The 15,153-nt window shown below is 59.7% G+C and overlaps 1 protein-coding gene and 1 long non-coding RNA gene across 2 annotated transcripts in view; both read left to right on the top strand.

Moving 5' to 3' along the window:
* mboat7 (membrane bound O-acyltransferase domain containing 7) overlaps positions 1-9,503 on the top strand; it is a 12,896-nt gene extending 3,393 nt beyond the window's left edge. The window contains exons 3-7 of the mRNA XM_078537404.1: positions 1,860-1,989; positions 2,470-2,596; positions 3,780-3,939; positions 5,024-5,384; positions 9,335-9,503. Of these exons, the coding sequence (XP_078393530.1) occupies positions 1,860-1,989; positions 2,470-2,596; positions 3,780-3,939; positions 5,024-5,384; positions 9,335-9,503 (947 nt within the window). The remainder of the gene's footprint in view (positions 1-1,859; positions 1,990-2,469; positions 2,597-3,779; positions 3,940-5,023; positions 5,385-9,334) is intronic.
* A 3,648-nt stretch (positions 9,504-13,151) lies between these two features.
* Positions 13,152-14,926, top strand: LOC144677221 (uncharacterized). Its single transcript, XR_013575580.1, has 2 exons — positions 13,152-14,472; positions 14,586-14,926. It is a non-coding gene; the product is annotated as an uncharacterized LOC144677221 (long non-coding RNA).
* The last annotated feature ends 227 nt before the right edge of the window (positions 14,927-15,153 follow it).

The raw sequence follows: 15,153 nt of genomic DNA, 5'->3' as shown, positions 1-15,153 counted from the left end.
GACCGAGACTCCCCCCGGTGCCAGTACTGAGGGAGTGCTGCACTGTCGGAGGGAGATTTATATACTCTATGATTTGAGCTCCATAATCCAGGCCGACACTCCCCCCGGTGCCAGTACTGAGGGAGTGCTGCACTGTCGGAGGGAGATTTATCTGAAGGAGATAGCTGAAGAGATAGTGGAGGCGTTAGTGGTGATCTTTCAGGAATCACTGGAGTCAGGGAGGGTCCCAGAGGACTGGAAAATCGCTAATGTAACCCCCCTGTTTAAGAAGGGAGTGAGGCAAAAGACGGGAAATTACAGGCCGATTAGCCTGACCTCGGTCGTTGGTAAGATTTTAGAGCCCATTATTAAGGATGCGATTTCAGAATACTTGGAAGTGCATGGGAAAATAGGGCAAAGTCAGCATGGTTTCATCAAGGGGAGGTCATGCCTGACAAATCTGTTAGAATTCTTTGAGGAGGTAACAAGTAGGTTAGACAAAGGAGAGCCAATGGATGTTATCTACTTGGACTTCCAGAAGGTCTTTGACAAGGTAACGCACAGGAGGCTGTTCAGTAAGATAAGAGCTCATGGTGTTAGAGGCAAGGTACTAGCATGGATAGAAGATTGGCTGTCTGGCGGGAGGCAGAGAGTGGGGATAAGGGGGTCCTTCTCAGGATGGCGGCCGGTGACTAGTGGAGTTCCGCAGGGGTCAGTGTTGGGACCACAACTTTTCACTTTATACATTAATGATCTAGATGAAGGAACCGAGGGCATCCTGGCTAAGTTTGCAGATGATACAAAGATAGGTGGAGGGACAGGTAGTATTGAGGAGGCAGGGAGGCTGCAAAAGGATTTGGACAGGTTAGGAGAATGGGCAAAGAAGTGGCAGATGGAATACAACGTGGGGAAGTGTGAGGTCATGCACTTTGGTAGGAAGAATAGAGGCATAGACTATTTTCTAAATGGGGAGAGAATTCAGAAATCTGGAGTGCAAAGGGACTTGGGAGTCCTAGTCCAGGATTCCCTTAAGGTTAACTTGCAGGTTGAGTCGGTAGTTCGGAAGGCAAATGCAATGTTGGCATTTACTTCGAGAGGACTAGAATATAAAAGCAGGGATGTGCTGCTGAAGCTTAATAAGGCTCTGGTCAGACCACATTTAGAATATTGTGAGCAATTTTGGGCCCGTATCTCAGGAAGGATGTGCTGGCCCCGGAGAGGGTCCAGAGGAGGTTCACGAGAACGATCCCAGGAATGAAAGGCTTAACATATGAGGAACGTTTGAGGACTCTGGGTCTATACTCGATGGAGTTTAGAAGGATGAGGGGGGGATCTGATTGAAACTTACAGAATACTGAAAGGCCTGGATAGAGTGGGACGTGGGGAAGATGTTTCCATTAGTAGGAGAGACTAGGACCTGAGGGCACAGCCTCAGAGTAAAGGGAAGACCTTTTAGAACAGAGATGAGGAGAAACTTCTTTAGCCAGAGAGTGGTGAATCTATGGAATTCATTGCCACAGAAGGCTGTGGAGGCCAGGTCATTGAGTGTATTTAAGACCGAGATAGATTGGTTCTTGACTGGTAAGGGGATGAAAAGGTTACGGAGAGAAGGCGGGAGAATGGGGTTGTGAAACTTATCAGCCATGATTGAATGGCAGAGCAGACTCGATGGGCCGAATGGCCTAATTTCTGCTCCTATGTCTTATGGTATATACTCTAGGATTTGAGCTCCATAATCCAGGCCGACACTCGCCCCGGTGCCAGTACTGAGGGAGTGCTGCACTGTCGGAGGGAGATGTATATACTCTAGGACCCGAGCTGTTGAGTGCTGAGCTGGTATGAGGCCTGATGGAAAGATCTCCCTGTGCTTTCTTTTGCAGGGACGCTGGTGAGGGGATTGGGTGCCACGGTGTTTGGATTCTCAATGGTGTTTGCAACATGTGGTTTCCACACCTTCCACTCGCTGCTCACCATCATCATCACATGGTGCATCATCAAATTCTCCAGCAGGTGAGTCCACCTCATTGAACCACCCCCCCTGCCCTATTACCGCCTCCTCCCCCTGGGGACTGACCCCTTGCTGGGGGGTAATGGGTCTCCCAGTGGGGACGGACCCCTCGCTGGGGGGAGGGGGATGGGTCTCCCCATGGGGACTGACCCCTCGCTGGGGGAGACGGGTCTCCCCATGGGGACTGACCCCGCGCTGGGGGGAGGGGGATGGGTCTCCCCCTGGGGACTGACCTTGTCCCGACGACATCTCTCTCTCTCGCTCCCCCGTACCTCCGCCTCTCTCTCTCTATCCCCTACCTCTCTCTCTCTCCTTTCTCTCCACCTCTCTCTCACTCTCTTACCGCCTCCCTCTCCCTCTCTCTCCCCCGCCCCCCCCACCTTCTCCCCCTTCTCTCTCCCCCCTCTCGATCAGCCCTGGCTCACTCTCCGTGTCTCCGATGTGATATTGTGCCGTTAATTGTCCGTCTCTCTGATCCACAGACACTGCTATTACCTGACCCTGCTATGGACGTTCGCTTACCTGCTATTCTTCCGAATGCAGGCCTTTCTGAAGCTTCCTGTTCCTACACCGTTCGCCAACGCTGTGCAACTGCTGCTGACTCTCAAGGTGAGACTGGCAAACGGTTTCTAAATCATTCTTTAAATCCAACCCTAACCTCCTGTTCCTGTGTAACAGGCTCGAGGGGCCGAATAGGCCTCCTCCTGTTCCTGTGTAACAGGCTCGAGGGGCCGAATGGGCCTCCTCCTGTTCCTGTGTAACAGGCTCGAGGGGCCGAATGGGCCTCCTCCTGTTCCTGTGTAACAGGCTCGAGGGGCCGAATGGGCCTCCTCCTGTTCCTGTGTAACAGGCTCGAGGGGCTGAATGAACCTCCTCCTGTTCCTGTGTAACAGGCTCGAGGGGCTGAATGGGCCTCCTCCTGTTCCTGTGTAACAGGCTCGAGGGGCTGAATGGGCCTCCTCCTGTTCCTGTGTAACAGGCTCGAGGGGCTGAATGGGCCTCCTCCTGTTCCTGTGTAACAGGCTCGAGGGGCTGAATGGGCCTCCTCCTGTTCCTGTGTAACAGGCTCGAGAAGGGGCTGAATGGGCCTCCTCCTGTTCCTGTGTAACAGGCTCGAGGGGCTGAATGAACCTCCTCCTGTTCCTGTGTAACAGGCTCGAGAAGGGGCCGAATGGTCCTCCTCCTGTTCCTGTGTAACAGGCACGAGAAGGGGCTGAATGGGCCTCCTCCTGTTCCTGTGTAACAGGCTCGAGGGGCTGAATGGGCCTCCTCCTGTTCCTGTGTAACAGGCTCGAGGGGACGAATGGGCCTCCTCCTGTTCCTGTGTAACAGGCTCGAGGGGACGAATGGGCCTCCTCCTGTTCCTGTGTAACAGGCTCGAGGGGCTGAATGAACCTCCTCCTGTTCCTGTGTAACAGGCTCGAGGGGCTGAATGGGCCTCCTCCTGTTCCTGTGTAACAGGCTCGAGAAGGGGCCGAATGGTCCTCCTCCTGTTCCTGTGTAACAGGCACGAGAAGGGGCTGAATGGGCCTCCTCCTGTTCCTGTGTAACAGGCTCGAGGGGCTGAATGGGCCTCCTCCTGTTCCTGTGTAACAGGCTCGAGGGGACGAATGGGCCTCCTCCTGTTCCTGTGTAACAGGCTCGAGGGGCCGAATGGGCCTCCTCCTGTTCCTGTGTAACAGGCTCGAGGGGCCGAATGGGCCTCCTCCTGTTCCTGTGTAACAGGTTCGAGACGGGCTGAATGGCCTCCTGCTGTTCCTGTGCTAACCCTGTGCTCCGTGTCTCTGTACAGATGGTGAGTTTAGCTGCAGAGTTGAATCGGGCCTACCTGGATTCGGTTTCGAGGCAGGTGGAGCAGAGTGGACCCACGAGGGGAAGGATAATAGCTGGCCTCATGCCTGGGCTGAAGGATATGATTTACTACAGCTACTGCTACCTCGGCATCATGACAGGTTAGACCCACGCTCGCACGCTCTCTCTCTTCCTCACCTCACAGACACAGGACAAACCTGACTCTCCTCTCAGTTGATAACACACGTCTGTTACCTCACAGGACAATGGTCATGGGTTCGAGGCCCCTGCTGAACAGGTTTGAGCTCCATAATCCAGGCCGACACTCCCCCCGGTGCCAGTACTGAAGGAGTGCTGCACTGTCGGAGGGAGATGTATATACTCTAGGATTTGAGCTCCATATTCGACACTGACACTCCCCCCGGTGCCAGTACTGAGGGAGTGCTGCACTGTCGGAGATGCTGTCCTTCCCGTTTCTCACCTGCCCTCCCGGGTGGGTGTTAGGGGTCCCACGGTCACTTTGGGATGAAGAGCAGTGTGTGAGGGAGGCTCGGCACCAGGCCCTGGGCCCAGCACTGACACCAGGGTTGTTATCACGTTGCTGTGTGTGGGATCTTGCTGTGCGCACATACACTGCTGCGTCACTTCAACACTCACAGCCCTACTCTGCAACACGCTCTCCTGTGTATTGTGGATGTACAACCTGTTTGCTCACTCCCTCTGTGTGTCTCTCTTCTATTCCTTCACCGGCTGGGGGTGCCTCTGGCCAGGCCGGCATTTGTTGCTCGTCCCTAATTGCCCCCCCTCCCCCCCCCACCCCCCGCCTTTGAAATGAGTGTCTCACTCGGCCATTTCTAGGGGAAGTTGCTGTGTGGGTCTGGAGTCATGTGTAGGGCCAGAGTGGGTAAGGACGGCAGATTTCCCTCCCTCAAGGGACATGAGTGAACGCAATGAGTCTTTACGACTCTCGATGATAGTTTTACGGTCCCCGTTACCCAGACTGGTTTTCAACTCCCGATTTTATTCATCGGATTTAAACCCCACCAGCGGCCGGGGGTGGGGATCGAACCCGGGTCCCCAGGGCGTTAACCGGGGACTGTCGATTACCAGCCCAGTGACAGTACCGCTCGCCACCGCCTCCCCCTCTTGATATTTTCTCTCTTTATCTAATTGCACTAATAATCTTCACCTCTCTCCCCCCGCCACCCTCCCTCTCTCTCCCGCTCGCTCTCCCCCTTTACCCAGGTCCCTTCTATCGTTACAAGACCTACCAGGACTGGGTGTACGATGCTGACCTGAACAAGATCCCGAGCTGGAGGCCGATGTTGGAGCGATTGAGGCTGGGTCCCCTGTATGGCGTGGCCTTCCTGCTGGTGTCACGCCTCTGCCCACTAGAGTATGTGAAAACCGAGGCCTTCACTGAGCACAGCCTCCTCTACCGACTCTTCTACACCAGCCTCATCTTCCTGGTCTTCCGCCTGCGTTTCTACGTGGCCTGGACCTTTGCTGAGTGCGCCTGCATGTCCGCAGCCTTCGGAGCTTACCCAGTGGGAGCCAAGGCCCGTCCCGGTAACGGGCCCACACATCAGTACTACACAGCAGGGAGGTGAGCGTACCCACCGGCACTGACTGGGGAAGGTGGGGATTGAGGGAGACGGGGAGAAGGTGGGTAGGTGGGGATTGAGGGAGACGGGGAGAAGGTGGGTAGGTGGGGATTGAGGGAGACGGGGAGAAGGTGGGTAGGTGGGGATTGAGGGAGACGGGGAGAAGGTGGGTAGGTGGGGATTGAGGGAGACGGGGAGACGGTGGGTAGGTGGGGATTGAGGGAGACGGGGAGAAGGTGGGTAGGTGGCGATTGAGGGAGACGGGGAGAAGGTGGGTAGGTGGGGATTGAGGGAGACGGGGGAGAAGGTGGGTGGGTGGGGATTGAGGGAGATGGGGAGAAGGTGAGTAGGTGGCGATTGAGGGAGACGGGGAGAAGGTGGGTAGGTGGGGATTGAGGGAGACGGGGGAGAAGGTGGGTAGGTGGGGATTGAGGGAGACGGGGAGAAGGTGGGTAGGTGGGGATTGAGGGAGACGGGGGTAGGTGGGTAGGTGGGGATTGAGGGAGACGGGTAGGTGGGGATTGAGGGAGAAGGTGGGTAGGTGGGGATTGAGGGAGACGGGGAGAAGGTGGGATTGAGGGAGACGTGGGTAGGTGGGGATTGAGGGAAACGGGGGTAGGTGGGTAGGTGGGGATTGAGGGAGACGGGGGTAGGTGGGGATTGAGGGAGACGGGGGTAGGTGGGGATTGAGGGAGACGGGGGTAGGTGGGGATTGAGGGAGACGGGGGTAGGTGGGGATTGAGGGAGACGGGGGTAGGTGGGGATTGAGGGAGACGGGGGGGAAGGTGGGGAGTGAGGGAGACGGGGGGGAAGGTGGGGAGTGAGGGAGACGGGGGGGAAGGTGGGGAGATGGGAGACGGGGGGGAAGGTGGGGAGTGAGGGAGACGGGGGGGAAGGTGGGGAGTGAGGGAGACGGGGGGGAAGGTGGGGAGTGAGGGAGACGGGGGGGAAGGTGGGGAGTGAGGGAGACGGGGGGGAAGGTGGGGAGTGAGGGAGACGGGGGGGAAGGTGGGGAGATGGGAGACGGGGGGGGAAGGTGGGGAGTGCGGGAGACGGGGGGGAAGGTGGGGAGTGCGGGAGACGGGGGGGGAAGGTGGGGAGTGAGGGAGACGGGGGGGGAAGGTGGGGAGTGAGGGAGACGGGGGGGGAAGGTGGGGAGTGAGGGAGACGGGGGGGAAGGTGGGGAGTGAGGGAGACGGGGGGAAGGTGGGGAGTGAGGGAGACGGGGGGGGAAGGTGGGGAGTGAGGGAGACGGGGGGGGGAAGGTGGGGAGTGAGGGAGACGGGGGGGGAAGGTGGGGAGTGAGGGAGACGGGGGGGAAGGTGGGGAGTGAGGGAGACGGGGGGAAGGTGGGGAGTGAGGGAGACGGGGGGGGGAAGGTGGGGAGTGAGGGAGACGGGGGGGGAAGGTGGGGAGTGCGGGAGACGGGGGGGGGAAGGTGGGGAGTGCGGGAGACGGGGGGGGAAGGTGGGGAGTGAGGGAGACGGGGGGGAAGGTGGGGAGTGAGGGAGACGGGGGGGGAAGGTGGGGAGTGAGGGAGACGGGGGGGGAAGGTGGGGAGTGAGGGAGACGGGGGGGAAGGTGGGGAGTGAGGGAGACGGGGCGGACGGTGGGGAGTGAGGGAGACGGGGGGGAAGGTGGGGAGTGAGGGAGACGGGCGGACGGTGGGGAGTGAGGGAGACGGGGGGGAAGGTGGGGAGTGCGGGAGACGGGGAGAAGGTGGGTAGGTGGGGATTGAGGGAGACGGGGGTAGGTGGGTAGGTGGGGATTGAGGGAGACGGGGAGAAGGTGGGTAGGTGGGGATTGAGGGAGACGGGGAGACGGTGGGTAGGTGGGGATTGAGGGAGACGGGGAGAAGGTGGGTAGGTGGCGATTGAGGGAGACGGGGAGAAGGTGGGTAGGTGGGGATTGAGGGAGACGGGGGAGAAGGTGGGTGGGTGGGGATTGAGGGAGATGGGGAGAAGGTGGGTAGGTGGCGATTGAGGGAGACGGGGAGAAGGTGGGTAGGTGGGGATTGAGGGAGACGGGGGAGAAGGTGGGTAGGTGGGGATTGAGGGAGACGGGGAGAAGGTGGGTAGGTGGGGATTGAGGGAGACGGGGGTAGGTGGGTAGGTGGGGATTGAGGGAGACGGGTAGGTGGGGATTGAGGGAGAAGGTGGGTAGGTGGGGATTGAGGGAGACGGGGAGAAGGTGGGATTGAGGGAGACGTGGGTAGGTGGGGATTGAGGGAAACGGGGGTAGGTGGGTAGGTGGGGATTGAGGGAGACGGGGGTAGGTGGGGATTGAGGGAGACGGGGGTAGGTGGGGATTGAGGGAGACGGGGGTAGGTGGGGATTGAGGGAGACGGGGGTAGGTGGGGATTGAGGGAGACGGGGGTAGGTGGGGATTGAGGGAGACGGGGGGGAAGGTGGGGAGTGAGGGAGACGGGGGGGAAGGTGGGGAGTGAGGGAGACGGGGGGGAAGGTGGGGAGTGAGGGAGACGGGGGGGAAGGTGGGGAGATGGGAGACGGGGGGGAAGGTGGGGAGTGAGGGAGACGGGGGGGAAGGTGGGGAGTGAGGGAGACGGGGGGGAAGGTGGGGAGTGAGGGAGACGGGGGGGAAGGTGGGGAGTGAGGGAGACGGGGGGGAAGGTGGGGAGTGAGGGAGACGGGGGGGAAGGTGGGGAGATGGGAGACGGGGGGGGAAGGTGGGGAGTGAGGGAGACGGGGGGGAAGGTGGGGAGTGAGGGAGACGGGGGGGGAAGGTGGGGAGTGAGGGAGACGGGGGGGGAAGGTGGGGAGTGAGGGAGACGGGGGGGAAGGTGGGGAGTGAGGGAGACGGGGGGAAGGTGGGGAGTGAGGGAGACGGGGGGGGAAGGTGGGGAGTGAGGGAGACGGGGGGGGAAGGTGGGGAGTGAGGGAGACGGGGGGGGGAAGGTGGGGAGTGAGGGAGACGGGGGGGAAGGTGGGGAGTGAGGGAGACGGGGGGGAAGGTGGGGAGTGAGGGAGACGGGGGGGGGAAGGTGGGGAGTGAGGGAGACGGGGGGGGAAGGTGGGGAGTGCGGGAGACGGGGGGGGGAAGGTGGGGAGTGCGGGAGACGGGGGGGGAAGGTGGGGAGTGCGGGAGACGGGGGGGGAAGGTGGGGAGTGAGGGAGACGGGGGGGGAAGGTGGGGAGTGAGGGAGACGGGGGGGGAAGGTGGGGAGTGAGGGAGACGGGGGGGGAAGGTGGGGAGTGAGGGAGACGGGGGGGGAAGGTGGGGAGTGAGGGAGACGGGGCGGACGGTGGGGAGTGAGGGAGACGGGGGGGAAGGTGGGGAGTGAGGGAGACGGGGCGGACGGTGGGGAGTGAGGGAGACGGGGGGGAAGGTGGGGAGTGCGGGAGACGGGGCGGACGGTGGGGAGTGCGGGAGACGGGGGGGAAGGTGGGGAGTGAGGGAGACGGGGCGGACGGTGGGGAGTGAGGGAGACGGGGGGGAAGGTGGGGAGTGAGGGAGACGGGGGGGAAGGTGGGGAGTGAGGGAGACGGGGGGGAAGGTGGGGAGTGAGGGAGACGGGGGGGGAAGGTGGGGAGTGCGGGAGACGGGGGGGAAGGTGGGGAGTGCGGGAGACGGGGGGGAAGGTGGGGAGTGCGGGAGACGGGGGGGAAGGTGGGGAGTGAGGGAGACGGGGCGGACGGTGGGGAGTGAGGGAGACGGGGGGGAAGGTGGGGAGTGAGGGAGACGGGGGGGGGGGAAGGTGGGGAGTGAGGGAGACGGGGGGGGGAAGGTGGGGAGTGAGGGAGACGGGGGGGAAGGTGGGGAGTGCGGGAGACGGGGGGGAAGGTGGGGAGTGCGGGAGACGGGGGGGAAGGTGGGGAGTGAGGGAGACGGGGGTAGGTGAGATTGAGGGATGATTTGGGTGAGTGGTTTTGCGCGTGTAGTGAGTGAGTGCGCTGTGTATCTTGACCCCGTGTCTGCCCCTTTCCCCACTCAGCGAAGTTCAGGAATATGACTTTGAGACCATCAGGAACATTGACCCTCACAACACGGATTTCTGCACCTCTGTGAAGGACGGGATGAAGTATTGGAACATGACAGTACAGTGGTGGCTGGCTAACTACATCTACAGGAGCGCTCCCGTCAAGACCCGCATACTCCGGTGAGCTCCACCTCCCCGAAATCTCTTCCCCCCACATCCCATCCAGCCTCTCCTCCTCCTCCTCCTGCACCCTCTCTCTCTCCCTCCCTCCCTAATATCTCTCTCCTCCGGCTTCTCGACCTCAACCGGACTGTTTGCGGCCATCGGGATTTCAGGAATTGCGCGGAGAGGGGGTGCGGAGGAGATTTGCCAGAACGGTTCCTCCCCCTGGGAGTGGGGGATGAGGGGTTTCAGTCCGCGCGGAGAGAGAGAGAGACTGGGAGGAGCTGGGGGTCCTCGTTCCCCTCGGAGCGGAGAAGGTTAAGGGGGAGATTGAATCGAGGCGTTCGGAATCGGGAAGGGTCTGTGATGAGGGGCGGGGGGGGTCAATGAGGAGAAACTGTTCCCGGTGGCAGGAGAATCGGGAACCAGAGGGACACACAGATTGAGGGCGATTGGGGGAAAGAACCAGAGGGGGGCGGGGTTGGGTGAGGGTGAGTTTGGGATGAGTGGGGGTGGGGAGGGGGGGAGATGGGGGTTGGTGGGGGTGAGTGGGGAGGGGGGGGAGATGGGGGAAAGGTTTAGTTTTAAACACAGCGAGTTGTTGTGATCTGGAAGGCGCTGCCCGAAAGGGCGTCGGAAGCAGATTCAATCGGCATTTTCAAAAAGGGGAAATCGGATAAATACTCGAAGGGGGAAACATTGACAGGGAGACGGAGGAAGGGTGGGAGAGGAAGAATTGGATCGATCACGGGGCAGAGAGAGAGAGATAGAGAGAGACGATGGTGAGATGGGGGCGTGTGGGGAGGGAGGGGGAGAATTGGATCGATCACGGGGTAGACAGAGAGAGACGATGGGGAGATGGGGGCGTGTGGGGAGGGAGGGGGAGAATTGGATCGATCACGGGGTAGACAGAGACGATGGGGAGATGGGGGCGTGTGGGGAGGGAGGGGGAGAATTGGATCGATCACGGGGTAGACAGAGAGAGACGATGGGGAGATGGGGGCGTGTGGGGAGGGAGGGGGAGAATTGGATCGATCACGGGGTAGACAGAGAGAGACGATGGTGAGATGGGGGCGTGTGGGGAGGGAGGGGGAGAATTGGATCGATCACGGGGTAGACAGAGACGATGGGGAGATGGGGGCGTGTGGGGAGGGAGGGGGAGAATTGGATCGATCACGGGGTAGACAGACGATGGGGAGATGGGGGCGTGTGGGGAGGGAGGGGGAGAATTGGATCGATCACGGGGTAGACAGAGAGAGACGATGGGGAGATGGGGGCGTGTGGGGAGGGAGGGGGAGAATTGGATCGATCACGGGGTAGACAGAGAGACGATGGGGTGATGGGGGCGTGTGGGGAGGGAGGGGGAGAATTGGATCGATCACGGGGTAGACAGAGAGAGACGATGGGGAGATGGGGGCGTGTGGGGAGGGAGGGGGAGAATTGGATCGATCATGGGGTAGACAGAGAGAGACGATGGGGAGATGGGGGCGTGTGGGGAGGGAGGGGGAGAATTGGATCGATCACGGGGTAGACAGAGAGAGACGATGGGGAGATGGGGGCGTGTGGGGAGGGAGGGGGAGAATTGGATCGATCACGGGGTAGACAGAGAGACGATGAGGAGATGGGGGCGTGTGGGGAGGGAGGGGGAGAATTGGATCGATCACGGGGTAGACAGAGACGATGGGGTGATGGGGGCGTGTGGAGAGGGAGGGGGAGAATTGGATCGATCACGGGGTAGACAGACGATGGGGAGATGGGGGCGTGTGGGGAGGGAGGGGGAGATTTGGATCGATCACGGGGTAGACAGAGAGAGACGATGGGGAGATGGGGGCGTGTGGGGAGGGAGGGGGAGAATTGGATCGATCACGGGGTAGACAGAGAGAGACGATGGGGAGATGGGGGCGTGTGGGGAGGGAGGGGGAGAATTGGATCGATCACGGGGTAGACAGAGAGAGACGATGGGGAGATGGGGGCGTGTGGGGAGGGAGGGGGAGAATTGGATCGATCACGGGGTAGACAGAGAGACGATGGGGTGATGGGGGCGTGTGGAGAGGGAGGGGGAGAATTGGATCGATCACGGGGTAGACAGAGACGATGGGGTGATGGGGGCGTGTGGGGAGGGAGGGGGAGAATTGGATCGATCACGGGGTAGACAGAGAGACGATGGGGAGATGGGGGCGTGTGGGGAGGGAGGGGGAGAATTGGATCGATCACGGGGTAGACAGAGAGACGATGGGGAGATGGGGGCGTGTGGAGAGGGAGGGGGAGAATTGGATCGATCACGGGATAGACAGAGAGACGATGGGGTGATGGGGGCGTGTGGGGAGGGAGGGGGAGAATTGGATCGATCACGGGGTAGACAGAGAGACGATGGGGAGATGGGGGCGTGTGGAGAGGGAGGGGGAGAATTGGATCGATCACGGGGTAGACAGAGACGATGGGGAGGTGGGTACGGCCGGGTGTGTGAGGTGGGTTTGGAGGTGGTGGGGAAGTTGTGGGGGGGTGTGGGTTGCTGTTGTTGTAGCTGCTCTGTCCCTGGAGTCTGCGATCTGACCATCTTGTCCTCTCTCTCCCTCCCCTTCTCCTCCCTCTCCAGGATTGGCTGGACCATGCTGGTCAGCGCCTATTGGCACGGGATCCACCCCGGCTACTACCTGAGTTTCCTGACCATCCCGCTGTGCCTGGCGGCCGAGGGGGCCCTGGATGTGGGGCTGAGGCAGCGCCTGGGGGAGAGGAGCCAGGGCCTGTACGACTGGGTCCACTGGTTCCTCAAGATGCGCGCCTATGACTACATGTGCATGGGCTTTGTGCTGCTGACCTGGCACGACACCCTGGCCTTCTGGAAGACCCTCTACTACTACATCCACGGCCTGGCCCTGCTCCTCTTTGTGCTGGGCTACAGCCTCAGCCTGCTGGGGGGGCGCCGCGGGGGCGAGGGGAGGCGAGCGCAGAGCGGGTCAGGCCTCACCAGCGGCCTCCTGGTCCACTCCACGGGCAAGGTGGCCTCGCCCGAGCAGCCCCGGGCTGCTCCCCCCCTCAGGCTGCCTGACCTCCCGGCCAGCGTCAGGCAGCGGGTGACCCTGGCGGCCGAGGGGGGCAGCTCTGCCCCTGACCCTGCCCCTGACCCTGTCCCTGCCCCCTCCGATACCCCTCACCCACCTCCCAGCTCCTCGGCCCAGCCCCACAACCCGCCCTCCTCCCCCTCCGCCAGGCGCTGGAGCTTGGGCAGGCAGCGCAAGGGCTCGGGTACCTGAACCGCCTGTTCCCCCACCTGCCCCCACCCTCCCCTCCCCCTCCCCAGCTTCCCCTCCCCCTCCCTACCCTACCCTCCCCCTCCACAGCCTCCCCTCCCTCTCTCTCCAGCCTCCCCTCCCACCTCATAGCCAGTCCCGGGGTGTCCAGTCACGGGACGCCCGCCCTCCATCTCTCTCTTTCCACCCCCCACCCCCCCAAACACCCCTCCACCGACCGTCTACAATATCGGCCCCCTTGCCTGCCTCCCATTCCATTCCATTAGCGTCTCTCTCTCTCTCTCTCCCACCCCCCCCACTATCCCAGCAGTAACTGTGGAAATCAGCCAGGGTTCCTGCTCCTGATCCCTGTCCAGTGATCCCTGGGTTAGAGAGAGAGAGAGGGGAAATCAGCCAGGGTTCCTGCTCCTGATCCCTGTCCAGTGATCCCTGGGTTAGAGAGAGAGAGAGAGAGAGAGGGGAAATCAGCCAGGGTTCCTGCTCCTGATCCCTGTCCAGTGATCCCTGGGTTAGAGAGAGAGAGAGAGAGGGGAAATCAGCCAGGGTTCCTGCTCCTGATCCCTGTCCAGTGATCCCTGGGTTAGAGAGAGAGAGAGAGAGGGGAAATCAGCCAGGGTTCCTGCTCCTGATCACTGTCCAGTGATCCCTGGGTTAGAGAGAGAGGGGGGAAATCAGCCAGGGTTCCTGCTGCCACTTGATGGAGCCTGTGTTGTGATACCGCTCCTATCTTTACATTCTGTGCCAATACTGTGTGTTTGCTGCTGACATGTGGAGAGTGTGCCTCCCCTGTTTCGGTGCACTGAAGTCCTGTCTCAGCTAGTGTTCAACAACTCCAGAAGAGTTCGAGTCTCTGACAGCGATTAAAATTGGACTCAGTGGAGAGCGGCTAAATGCTCCCAGTGCCTGGAGATTGTGTGTGTGTGTGAGTTTGAGAGCTTGTGCGTGTGTGTGAGTTTGAGAGCTTGTGCGTGTGTGTGAGTTTGAGAGCTTGTGCGTGTGTGTGAGTTTGAGAGCTTGTGCGTGTGTGTGAGTTTGAGAGAGTGTGCGTGTGTGAGTTTGAGAGCTTGTGCATGTGTGTGAGTTTGAGAGCTTGTGCATGTGTGTGAGTTTGAGAGAGTGTGCATGTGTGTGAGTTTGAGAGAGTGTGCGTGTGTGTGAGTTTGAGAGAGTGTGCGTGTGTGTGAGTTTGAGAGAGTGTGCGTGTGTGTGAGTTTGAGAGAGTGTGCGTGTGTGTGTTAGTTTGAGAGAGTGTGCGTGTGTGTGAGTTTGAGAGAGTGTGCGTGTGTGTGAGTTTGAGAGAGTGTGCGTGTGTGAGAGTTTGAGAGAGTGTGCGTGTGTGTGTTAGTTTGAGAGAGTGCGCGTGTGTGTGAGTTTGAGAGAGTGTGCGTGTGTGTGTGAGTTTGAGAGAGTGTGCGTGTGTGTGAGTTTGAGAGAGTGTGTGTGTGTGTGTGAGTTTGAGAGTGTGTGTGTGTGTGTGTGAGTTTGAGAGTGTGTGTGTGTGTGTGTGAGTTTGAGAGTGTGTGCGTGTGTGTGTGTGAGTTTGAGAGAGTGTGCGTGTGTGTGTGTGAGTTTGAGAGAGTGTGCGTGTGTGTGAGTTTGAGAGAGTGTGCGTGTGTGTGTTAGTTTGAGAGAGTGCGCGTGTGTGTGAGTTTGAGAGAGTGTGCGTGTGTGTGTGAGTTTGAGAGAGTGTGCGTGTGTGTGAGTTTGAGAGAGTGTGTGTGTGTGTGTGAGTTTGAGAGTGTGTGTGTGTGTGTGTGAGTTTGAGAGTGTGTGTGTGTGTGTGTGAGTTTGAGAGTGTGTGCGTGTGTGTGTGTGAGTTTGAGAGAGTGTGCGTGTGTGTGTGTGAGTTTGAGAGAGTGTGCGTGTGTGTGAGTTTGAGAGAGTGTGCGTGTGTGTGTGTGAGTTTGAGAGAGTGTGCGTGTGTGTGAGTTTGAGAGAGTGTGCGTGTGTGTGAGTTTGAGAGAGAGTGTGCGTGTGTGTGAGTTTGAGAGAGAGTGTGCGTGTGTGTGAGTTTGAGAGAGTGTGCGTGTGTGTGAGTTTGAGAGAGTGTGCGTGTGTGTGAGTTTGAGAGAGTGTGCGTGTGTGTGAGTTTGAGAGAGTGCGCGTGTGTGTGAGTTTGAGAGTGTTTCTCACTTTTTTGTATCTTTTTATATGAAGCGCTGGTTTTGGTGAATAAAATGAGTTTGTGACAGCAGCGTTTCTGTGGTTTCAATGTTGATGTGTTGGAGATTTTATCCACAATTTCTCAGCAGTTCCACATAGTGAGTTTCCCACGCTGCCTCTGTCTCTCTCTCTCTCTCTCCCCCCTTCCCTTTGTGTGTGTCTGTGTCTCTCTCTCTCCCCCCTGCCTCTGTGTCTGTGTCTCTCTCTCCCCACCTATGTCTCTGACTCTCTCTCTCTCTCTCCCCCCGCCTCTGACTC

This window comes from Cetorhinus maximus, unplaced genomic scaffold (assembly GCF_964194155.1).
Source record: "Cetorhinus maximus unplaced genomic scaffold, sCetMax3.hap1.1 HAP1_SCAFFOLD_2316, whole genome shotgun sequence".
NCBI classification, from domain to species: Eukaryota; Metazoa; Chordata; class Chondrichthyes; order Lamniformes; family Cetorhinidae; genus Cetorhinus; species Cetorhinus maximus.
Note: the sequence above shows the minus strand (reverse complement) of the source record. Positions and strands in the feature narration are given on the sequence as shown.